Source organism: Nilaparvata lugens, chromosome X, assembly GCF_014356525.2.
Source record: "Nilaparvata lugens isolate BPH chromosome X, ASM1435652v1, whole genome shotgun sequence".
NCBI lineage: Eukaryota > Metazoa > Arthropoda > Insecta > Hemiptera > Delphacidae > Nilaparvata > Nilaparvata lugens.
Window position 1 is genome coordinate 29,362,491 of NC_052518.1, and position 13,035 is coordinate 29,375,525.

Genomic DNA, 13,035 nt, shown 5'->3' on the forward strand with positions numbered 1-13,035 from the left:
CTCCTCCAATCCCTCTACCAAACACCTTTTCCAGCAACCACCCACCCTCATTTATAAGCAACCTCCCAACCTCAAGAAAATTTTCAGTAAAAACAAATCACTCACCTCTGATGAAATCCCAACTCCACCTGGTACCCTACTTTGCAAACGCCCCCGCTGTAAAACCTGTCCTATCACTGATTCTTCCATCTCCTTTACCAGTCCTATCACCAACTACACCCACCAAATCCATCAATCCAGTAATTGCATCTCCAAAAATTGCATCCAACTCCTTTCCTGCAACTTCTGTCCTGCCTTCTACATAGGTGAAACCACCAATGCCCTAAACCTCCGAATCAACAATCACAGGGCTTCCTTCAAAAATAATACTTCCCTACCCATCCCTACCCATGGCTCTGAGCACAAAAAGAACTTTGACCAATGCTTCAAAGTCAAAGTCCTTGCCACTCTCCCTCCCACAGCCCCCTCCTTAGATGTCAAGACAAAAGAATTGGCTTTTATTTGGGTGCTTGGAGCTGCTTCCAGTCCTGGTCAACAGACAGCAATAGAACCATAGCTATCAACGTTTGATTAAATTGACATCAATTTCATCATATCATAATAAATTTCACAGCTATCAAATAAAAAATGTTCAATAAAAATGAAAAATAAATTTCATTCAAGTTCAATTCTACAATTCCTTTCTCCAATTTTAGTCTAATTGTTTTTTGATTTCTAATTTAAAATCTCCACTTTTCCATCAATTCATAAGCTGCACCTTTCCTTATTCATAACCCACTCAAATCTTAAATATCCCGTTTGTAACCGCCCCCTAAATACCCCATAATGTCCCCTGAAAATGTACCCCTTTTTCTTTCCATCCATCTGCACCGCGTAATCTGTGGTCTCTGCTGCTACAATTGACTCTCCTTGCATACTCTGTGGTCACGACCGTTCGATTTCAAACTGTACCCACTCACTGCTCGGTTGAGGAAGGAAACTCAGTTTCTGAAAATTTCCGTTTCTAAGTGTTTTCAACCTATTTATGTCTTGTGTCTCCTGTTTTAATTTATATTACAAACTTCAAAGTGTCTTCTATATATATGAATTAAAACAAGATACATAAGACATAAATAGATTGAAAACACTTAAAAACTTACATTAGAAATGGGGAAATTTTCGGGAACTGAGTTCCCTTCCTCAACCGAGCAGACTGCAGTTTGGGATATATATATATATATTTTTTTAAACAGGATACACATGACACAGATAGATTAAAAACACTTAAAAACTTACACCGAAAATTTTGTGACTTCACTTCCTGTGTGATTGACAAAGGGGGCCCAGCTCCCGAAAATTTTCGTTTAAATGTAAGTTTTCAAGTGTTTTTAACCTATCTGTGTCATGTGTATCCTGTTTCAATTTATATTATAAAACTTTAAAGTGTTCTCCTATATATATATATATTATATATATATATATATATTATATATATATATATATATATATAAATAAATGTGTGTGTGTGTATATATATGTATATATAGATAGATAGATAGATAGATAGATAGATAGCTGGATAGATAGACTCAAAAGGAAAATCATCACACAATTGGTGAATTTGTTTTTAATTTTTTTGTCCATATTAACAGATCTCCTCAAAAAGGACATTTTAGAATTGCCTGCAGATAATAATTTGCGACAAATAATTTATGAAAAGCAGGTCACATACAAAAAATAGATAGTAGTTTTAATTAATTCAATTCACATTTTGAACTTTGTACGTAAATTCTAAAATCTTAATTCATTAATTTATTAATTCAAATTAATCTTAATTCAACGTTGTTAACATTTCAATATATGTATCCGTAACACTAAATTATTATCTTCTACAAAGACCAACTTTTTCAAATGGAATTTTAAAATTCCATTCCTCTCGAATTCGAATTTGATAAATAGTATTATCTACATAATTTATATAAAAGTTTAAGAAAATCACTAGAACTAATTATATGATATATAAAAATATTATGTTCATAAAATTTCTAAAAAATCAATTGATAAAAGATAGATTTCCAATTTTGAACATCACTACAGACAACTCGATGAAGAAATCAGCAAAGAATTGTAATGAATGAAAATACTCAGTTATAGATATAGATTAATCAGTAGCCCACTGTAAATCATATTCCATAGCCTATTTTGGCCAGTATCTGATCAATATTTATTAGATGAGTGAAATTGATCTCAGGCGGATCTGAATATTCTACTGAATTTATAGAATTCTGATCACTTCTAAGTCATCACGTCCAAATCATCTCCAGTGGTAATGTTTGAAAAATTCGCTCATTGGAAATCGTGATTAAATTTAAGTCTAAAGAAGCCTTTCATTGAAGACACCATAAAAGGCAGATTTTAAGATTTCGGAGAAAACTGTTGAAATCGTCTACTTTATGTGTAAAATGTAAGTATTTGTACTAAATGAGCAGTCCAATTCATTACTGTTTCCTTCAATCAACGCTGTACTTAAATAAAAATCAATCATATCTACAGTAAAATAAACTTGATGAAAACAAAATTTAATTTAAGAAAAGATTGAAAAGAAATATGCAAATTATTCAAATAGGTCAGGCCTTGGCTGATATGACTGATTAGATATTAATAATATTCAACGATTATAATAACATTACGGTACGGTAATGAGTATAATACAATAGTTTGGATAATGTAATCTATGTAGGTAGTGTTAAATTTACAATAATATTGGTCATAGACTAACTTCAATGGAATAGAATATATATATATATATAATATATATATATATATATATATATATATATATATATATATATATATATATATATATATATATATATTGCAATTAGAAATAATATCATGGTTATAATAGATTCCACAAAAAAATTATTGCACATGTTTAAACGATACTTAGAATCAATAAAAATGATAAAAGTACAAAACAAAAATACACCCAAGTTTCAATAAATATTAACATAAGGAATAAACAGTATTATCAATCAAATAACAAGTTTCAAATATTGCAACGATTATGAAAAAAACATCTCATAATAATAATAGTAATAATAATAATCGTAAAATATTGGTTCAAATGTATTTTTTTACAGAATTATAAATTGAAATTTCACGATATGTACATAGCATGACAAAGATACCAACAACAATATATTTATTAAAAATCTTCCATTTACAATAGAAAAATGATTAAAAATCTTTATATTCTATGGAAAATGGCAACTTCAACCACAAGAAAAAACCAAACAGAAATGCTTATGAGAGTCGATTTCAAAGCTCAATTTCATTTCCAATATAATTTGGCCATCTCTATTACATTATAACTTGTCAAACTAATTGCTATATTTATTGCCTTTAATAGGCTTCCAAGTTATCAGTTGTATGAGTAGAAGGATAATGAGTTCCTGTAGCTGACATATGGACTCATTAACACGGTTATTGAAATATATAATTACAGGATTATGTCCCAGTTTTTCTCACAACGAGACGTCATAGATAATCATAAATTTATTATTAGAGCACTATTTGTAACATTGATTGATAACAATTGACGATTGATTAATGTATAATGAAAAACAGAATTTAGGAGCTGCACTGTTCCAGTGCTTATTTGAAAAATAAATATGTAATATACACATATATAACCATTATCTTTTAATTTCATATAATGCATTGCACCAGGATTTTAATTTGAACTACAGTATAAATAAAATACTATACAAAATAAAAAATGCTTGAAAGGTTGTCAATTCAATGTTGAATTGAAATTACAAAAGCTAATGCAAGTGCCATATTGAATTTCTTACCTCACAAACATTTCGGATTCAAAAAGAAAACTAATATCAGGAATCATTACAAGTGTGCGTGTGCGTTTTCATGTTTAACAACGCGAAAAACACAGAAAAATAACTGCCTTGTTTATTAAAGGATGGGAAGTTAATTGGAACTTTCACAGATTAGTAGTGACTTTTTTGAGAAAAGTTATTCATTTATAACAACTAACGATCAGTAACCAGTAAACATTATATTTTATTTTTGTTGGTAGTTTATCGATCAAAATTTAATTTGGTCAGAACTGAAAAAAATTTGTGTCCAAAAGCATATTAAGCATATTTCAAAATTATTAAACCTTCCTCCTATTTTCATTGATAATTTATTAATATGAAATGAGGTATAATGTTTTGCTCCATTGATCATCATTGATGGTATTAGTAGAAAATGCTATTCAATCCAAAAGCCATATGGCTTAATTGTGATATATAATTGTTCATCTGATAGCAAATATATTAAAATGGGATTGAATAATTTAAAAACAGAATATTTTTGAAATCACTCTGTTAGCAGCAGTTGGCTCTGATTTATAAATAGCTTCGTCAATGTGAATGAAAAGAAATTTCTGAGATACAAAAGATTTGCAATTACATGATAAAATCTACATTACAATGGATACCTTCTGAGCATAGATGACAAGACAATAGAGTTTAGTTAACAATATGATGGTCTTCTGGAACCAATTGAAAAAACGTCAATGAAGAGCCTTACTACGCCAGTGAATATCATGAGAAAGATGTCTAAATTCCGTGGCAATAACATTTCAGTCACTACATTGTAATTCAATAGATTTTATCAAGAACAATTTTTTTTAAAACTAATGAACAAATTTTTTTTTGAAAATGCTACACAAGTGGAATGAGGTTTTTATTATTATTATCATAATATACAATATCTCAGTAAGCAATCACTCGTTCTAGTGATCCAAAGAGATAAATGAAGAGGAAAGTCTCTGATAAAGGAGACAAATCTTATAATGTCAAATTAATTTCATGATATAAGTTTTGGTCCATTTATATTTATTTTTGCGGGAGGTTCAAGGTTAAATCTATAAACAACATTAAAACTCTACATTCAGCTTATTTAATTATATGGTACATTATAATTTAATTGAGAGCCAAAAAATGTCAACATCTATTTCTTCCGAATCACTTTACAATGTCACATTGAACTTTTCTTTCCAATATACGGCACAGTCAATTTATCAGAGCATTCAGCTCGGGTGAATTATCGGAAAAATAGATAGGAATTATTACAATTTCGAGCTTGAATTATATTATACTTGAATAACATTAAGAACATTGCAGTTCAGATAAAGATTTGATTAGGATAGTGAAACAACTAACACGAATTTAGGCTACATACATCAGTGATTAATTACACTCTTAAGAGCTTTATTGCTGATGTTTGAAATCTCACCAAGAGCGAAGCGCTTATTACAACAACAAACAAAATTTACTCAACAGTACCTAAAATATCTCAAGATACCAGTATTATAAAAAATTCAATATATTAGTTCCAAAAGATGCTACTACAAACAATACTTTTATAATCAACAGCATACACTAGACAGCTATTTATTCGAAATTAATGGAAGATTTGTTTTTCTGATAGAATTACAAAGATGAACATCTAAATAGTTGATTTTAATTTGCTTTCAATCAGTGGAAGTCTAGAGATCTAAATGTGGAAATTAAATTCAAAGGCACAGAACTTATTCTTATTAAACACAATTCATGTTTAATAAATATTGTAAATCCTTTTTTATCCATTAATTTATCCAATTATTCACGATAGTATTTTGTACAGATCTAACAGTTCAAACAGACAATTCGTTCATTCAATTTTTAGTCATGAGAATACGAGAGAAATAGGTACTCATTCATATAAGTGGCGTAAAGAGACAGTACAGTAAAGTCTGATGATATGCCCATCAACCGAATTTACATTCAGACAATTTAATTATTAAACCACCTAATTCAAAACCCCCATGATGTTATGCTATAACGAGCCCATGTCTATAATTGAAAAACTAGAATAAATAATTGGTTCACTCTTTTGATCATTACTAAAACTCTGAGAAATTAGTCTATACATAGGATATTTTGTCGTTTTAAATATAATTTTTCTTATGGCAACACTAACAACAACCATCATTATATTGATGATTTGAACAGGATTTTCCTATCTTAAAACGGACGTATCTTCCTTTTTCAATGTACACATGTCTACAATGTACACATCATCTATAGTATAGAACGTTAGTATTATTGCAAACGAGCAAATTATTCAGTCTTCTGTGAACAAACATACATCCGATAAACGTAAAAAAACATACAATTTAAATTCTAAGAAGTATGGGTTATCCTGGATTGGCAGGTTGAGAAATGCAGAAATGCAGCTCTCAGCTGCCTCTGATCAGTACTACACCAATTATTTATTAATTCTTAGGTACAGCATTAACGAGAGTGTAGCTTACTGAGCATGAACTAAATGTTAACAGCTTTTAACTAATATCGGAATTTCGAAAATTTACATTATTTCTAATACCAGTTTAGCACTGCGAATCAAAAGATTTCCAATTTGATTAAATGTTATCAATACTTGATCAAATACGGTAGAAATTATTAGTAGAATAATTGTTCAAAAGCTTTCCACGAACAATTTTGAGGCAATAATCTTGACTGATGGTAACATTTATAACGAGGTAGGTGATATTCATTGAGACGAAGGAGGACAGACTATAATAAAAATAGAGAAAAGTTATGTCACAATGTTTTTCGAGACGGAACACCCAAAACGTCAGTGTAACTGGAAGTAGTAGCTAATAAGAAAAATGCATCTATACGATAATCTATGTTCCAGAATAGAATTATAATGTACACAGTTCACAAATACTTCTACCTATAGTATAAATAAACAACATTGATTATGAATGTCTTCCCCTCTGTTCAATCACACTATGTTGTCAATTGAAAAAATAGTACATAATATGCCTAAGTAGGCTATGTTTATAACATTAATAGAATTTTAAATTAACACTTGAAGAAGACAATGCTGGTCTCCAAAATGTTCATTATTATCATGGAATAAAGAAGAAAATAGTCTACAGTATTTATATAGTAATTAATTGAAACGATACAATAATATTATTGTAATTGAAAAATCTACCCAAAAACATCAACGTCAGTTAATATGTATTTTAGTTGAAATTTACAGGCCACAAATAACTGTTGAAAACAAGAGTCAATATCAACAATAATTAACAATCGATCACAATAATTATTGGAAAGCAATGTTTGTTTGCGTGGAGTATTGGGTTAAGTTGACGATTTTCTAATTTTGACGCGGTGAGCTGAGGTGAGGTGCAAGGTTACTGGTGGTTGCTACCCCCAGGCGCATGCGCTGCATTTGCCTTATCACCGCTGTTGCATGGTATGCTTGCTGTAAAACACACAATCCAATTACTACACAATAATAGTTTCATCAGTTCATTACAACAAATAGGTTTGACAATATTGCCAATATATTCATAGTAAATAAGTGATTAAATCAATTAATTACTACTAACTGATTTTATGTTCTTGGCAATTACAAAAGATTACCACAATATGAATAGTAAATGAATGATTTATTTATTTATGTCATTGACAATTACAAATCATGATTATAATAAATATATTATGATTGGAGAAGACAACAGGCTTCACTCCTAATTTAATTTAATTTCACTCCTCAATGTGCGAAAAGTATTGATTTAGTTGAGTTGTAATGTAATTTAAATTTATATCGATTTGAATGTAAAGTTTAGAATTTAATAATAAAGGGATTTTCGTTTAATAATAATCAATTGGAATTGAATTTTAATAGTGGGTTTGATTGTTATATCTCGTCCAACAGCCAGATGTGACGAGGGAATATGACAACACGTTATTTAAGACTGGGTTCATGGAAGACCGTGTTACAATACCCGTAACTAGTGTGTGATTTTAATATTTGTGGCACTAAAAATAGAATCTCCTTAGTTTATCGAAATCAACTTAGAAATTTTAATCATGGAATAAATTAGTTTAGTGTGGATTCGTGGTGCTGGCCTTAAGCAGTAACCCTTCTAACGGGAATACCGAGAGCACGTATCATATCTATAATCCGGGCCGTTCTATCAGATACTGTAATGATTCACTCGTCTTGATACATTGAATATTTCAAATAAAATTACGTGTGGAAAATATTATTTATTCACTCTCTAATGTTGTCTTACATGTATAAGATAAAATAGAACATGTATGGTATCAATTACATAGAATTACTGCCTGGTGATTTGTAATAAACTGTGGTTCTGTCTAAAATTACTGCATGTACTTCAAGTGCAATAGGTAATATGATTGTAATCATATAGTTACATATTGTGATTAAAATGATCATTACATGCATAATTTTACTTCTATATAATAAATGTTATTGTAACGGATTTTTTACTTCATTTAAATCATAGAAATCTTCAAATAGTATAAAGTAGTTTATCTTAATATGTTTCTTAAACTCCATAGCCCTTTCAGCTATTTACTTAGCAGAATTCACTTTTTTAAAAGTTGAGCGAAATGAATTTTGTTTAATTTTTACGAAAAATGATTTATTATTTGAAATTCATTATTTTTGACAATAGTTATTGCAAAATATATTGTTATTATCATATTCAATTACCTACTAGTCTCAACTTGATCTATACAAAGTATAGTTCTTCATTTTGAATCACTACTATGGTTTTGTCAAATTGTGGATTCTGATTAGTAGCTATTGTACTAGGTTATGATGTTCAATCCGTTGCATGATAGCCTCATCGCATGTGACAGAATTAGAATCACTTGGTCACACATTTATTAGACCATTATAGCCAGAATGCATAAGTGGGTTTCAAAAGGCGTTTTGAAAATAGAGATGTAATTGCATCAATTAGAAGTGTGGTAAATGAATTATAAGATAAACCTAGGAAAAATATACTAATATAGCTATTATAAACCATTATAATGTTTCATTATCCAATGATGCAATAGGCTAATCTTTGTTGATAAAATACAATGATAATTACGTTTATAGTAACATCAATAAAAATATCTGAAGCTGAATGAAGGTAAAAAAACATTGAATAGGCTACAAATAAATTGTAGAATGCACATAAAATCATATTTATCATGAGAATTCACAACTTGATATTCCAAACTGGATGTAATAGAAGCTTCAATGTTCATAATTTAATAGTAAACAAAAGAAAAACCTTCCACTTAAAAAGCACAACTCGAACATTTATTTCCTAAGAGCACTAACAAACACATGCACATTCACATTCTCATGCATCTAATATGTTTTCGAAAACAAAAGCCTGATAAGCAATAGAATGTAGCTTAGAATCTAATTTACCAAACAGGCAGAAAGGTTAGTGCTACATTAATTAGGATCCAAACAGTGGACTACAAATTTATAGAATTCATTCATTCAAAAAATTGCACTCTACAGAAAAGAAAAGATGGAGTAAACAAGTGTCCACTACCTTACAATAATTTATTTAAATTTTACCAAACGATAATATGAAGACTCGCACATTTTATCTCCACATGCTCTTCGAAATGTTTGTGGAAAATTGGAGAGTTTTGATCTCCACCCACAAGGGAGTGCCTCAGATCTGCGAGATTTCAAATTGTCTGGTGTATGAACATAACCTAAAAGGCTTTTTTCAATTCGGTTTTAAAGGTAAAAGGAAAAATTAGGGCTGTTAGGTTTTGGCTTTTAAATGACAATATATTAATATTATTCATAATGTTTTGATAATTGTAGATAATAAACACATAATGAAACGTTGAAAAACTCGCACATTTGAGATATCGCACACATGAATGGCACTCACCCACAGTATTATAAAGTAGAGATGCAAATAGAGTTATTCCACTGAAACCAAAAACTGCAAAAAATAAATGGAACCTTCTGAACGATTTTAATATTGGTATACGTATAGATACTTGTATCGGCGTACATTAAACAACAATTAATGGAGACAAATTCATCTGCGAAATCTGCAATCTCGGGTTCGATCCCTCCTGGGACAACATTTTTTTGCAATAGCATTTTTGGATAGTTATATTTCATATAGGCCATTAGTCTTCAGTCCAATGTTATTAGCGTTCAGAGGATTCGAACGAACACATAACTATATCAAACTGAGACATTTTCACAAAAAAACCCTTCCTAGTCCATTGTAGTGGTAGATATACGCCTCATATTGTATTACGAAAATTATGTCATTCTAAATTTTAGTAAGGTTCTCAATGGATTTAATATATGAAGTACATGTATAAGTAGAGTGAAACAAATGTATCACTCATTGAACCTTGAACCTTATTCACAATTTTTACCTATCATAAATGAGCTTGAAATATCTATCGAACTGCCATATGTCTGAAATTATTAACAAAGCACATGTAGCCTGTGTCACGAAATAGCTCATTATTGGAAAAAATGGTTGATTGCCATTTTCATAAATAAAAAGCCTTTTCCCTAACCCAGGATTTAGTTCCTGGGTTTTAAGGCTTGAAAAAGATTATGCATAATAAAACCAAAGAGGCCTTTTTCATTAAAAAAATAGTCTAATATATGAGCTATGTGAACGCTAATATGTGAATATATAATATTTGTGAACGCAGTATAAGTAGCTATTCCTGTATTGCAAGAATTTATAAGCTTTGGGAAACAATATCCAGACCCAGAACATAAAAGCACAGAAAAAGCATAGTTTTGCATTCCATAACAGTATAAACGTACAAGAAGCTACATTATAGATGAGGTATAATACAATATATGTTGATGTAAGTTATGGATGAACGCAGATCGAAGTGACTGATATTTAGATATGAAAAATTATTGGGCCGCACTCATACGTTTCACGTTTTCCTACGAAAATGAATCGTACAAAAACGCACGAATCATTCCGATGTATTGAAATGAATGTGACATAATTCCGATATGCATTTGAAACCCAAATTTTGGTATATCATTCTCAGGGTATACATGTTGGGATATTTTCGCACAATAAATTAAAATGGAGAAAACTCATTAATGTTGGGATCAACAATGCATGAATTGGAAAGAAATATAGGTGCAATTCAAAACAAATCATTTTAATAAGTCATAAATATACAGTAAATGTACTATAAATTATAAAATGGATGATAATTTCAGTAACCTAATAGAATAGTTCAATTGTTATTGATTATTATCAAAACAAGGTAATTTTTCGTAATTTTTGATAGAGAGAAATAACATGCATAAACAAACGCATTCAAACGCAGTGTGAGTAGGGTTGCCACCTTTTTTTAAGAAAAATAAAGTACATTGGTAATAACAGGCCTAAAAATATAGTACATTAGGTTTAAATAAAGTACATATCATTTTTACCTGTATATTCAAAAAGTCAGCATTCTGTGGCATTCATATATACTCACAAGAATACACATTATTGAGATGAATATCACTGATTACTATTAAAATCCATTATAATAAATTATTATTATAGAATAATTCGATTTATCCAAATAAGAATATAATAGCTTGGAAAGTTATTGATTACATACTGGTATGACGAAAATAATCATAAATCATTAAAAAGATAAATTAATTTCATTTGTTACAAAGCACATGCTCATACAGAAGAATTGTTTAATATAGTATCATGAAAAAAACATAATTTATGTTATTTAATCCAAAAAGTTTTAGAGTTGGTCTTATAAATTCAAAATGTAAGTTATACTCCTTGAAAAATGCATTATATTGTTACTCTGCAACAATTTAATCAACTCTAGGCTATTGCAAAATAATTTGAGGTACACAAGATTAAGAAATTTAATGCAAAAAATTGCACTCTGACCAAAGATATGTGTACTTCTCAAAATACAAGTTTAAATGATTTATTAAAAACATAAAGCACCCTTTATTTATAAATTATGAAATATTAAAAATATTTTAAAAGAACGACCGGTTTCAGCTTATTTTAGCCATTTTCAAGTTAAACTAAAAAATGAATAAATAAATAAAAAAGTATTGACTAATTCATGTACATATAAGACTATCCTCCATATTATGTTCTATTTCTTGGTTTGCATAATTTTATCAAAAATGGGATTATCTAAATCGAATTGAATGATATTTATTAGTTTATTACTATTTCATTTTGCTGTAGTGTAGACAATATGAAATCTTAATTTACATTAATTTAATTTACTGCTTTTGCTTCCAACGTTTAAAATCTTCATATTAGCATTCATATCAATATATTTATGGTTTTCTTCTATCAAGTGCTCCACAAGGCTGATTATTGAGTATTATTTTTTGATTTTAGAGCTTGAATTTGCCCCTGGAAAAAATAAATAAAGGGTGCGTTATGTTTTTAATAACTTTTATAAGTAGCCCATGCAAATATAGTAATTTTGAATGGATATTCAAAATACAATACATGAATATAATGGAATACAAAAAGAGTTCAATAATGAATTTTAAATTTAATAAAAAATGTAATAAAATTAGTTATTCTTGAAAATATATTTCTTATTGCTTTTGGCCTCATCAATAAATAATTGTTACTGGTGAAGAGTTGCAAAGCGTCTTTGCAATCAACATTCAAATTGGAATGAATCATTGATTCATTATTTCTTAGATTCAAATATGCTTTGCTCCTCTCATCTCTCCACTTATCATTCATCACCGAAAAACCATTTCCACAAATGCTGAAGTGGCAGGGATAGAGAGTAAATATGAAACCAATTTATACAAATTCTTGAACTCATCAGCATCACATGCACTGAAAAAATGTAGTATAAAGTACAAGACCTCCAAATAAAGTACAATACTTTATTATATAGTACGGGTGGCAACCCTAAGTGTGAGTGCAGCCTGATTGTTTTAACAGGTGAACGTTCTCTCAGATCACATAAACAAACAGAAGAGTTGGTTTGTTGGTTCTTGGTAAAAATAGATTAATAGAGTTAAATTAAAAAAATAACCACTATCCACTGGTAATAGTACATACTAACGTATCAGAAGCAAGTACAGTAGGTTATCATCAGAAGGTCTATCGTATGATGTGAACTGATTTTTGTTCAGAAAAAATGTCGATAAATGAGAACGTGG

General features: G+C 29.4%; 1 protein-coding gene across 7 annotated transcripts in view; it reads right to left on the reverse strand.

Annotated features, from left to right (window-relative positions):
* Positions 1-1,588: 1,588 nt before the first annotated feature.
* Positions 1,589-13,035, reverse strand: part of LOC111044471 (calcium/calmodulin-dependent protein kinase type 1) — a 393,028-nt gene continuing 381,581 nt past the window's right edge. For 6 of the 7 annotated variants that reach the window (XR_005573327.1, XR_005573328.1, XM_039443135.1 and 3 more), the window contains one exon: positions 1,589-7,305. Coding sequence is in view for 5 of the 7 variants with exons in the window: in XM_039443136.1 (XP_039299070.1) it covers positions 7,198-7,305 (108 nt within the window). In the remaining 2 variants the exon portion in view is untranslated. The remainder of the gene's footprint in view (positions 7,306-13,035) is intronic. The other variant, XM_039443138.1, reaches the window with a different exon arrangement.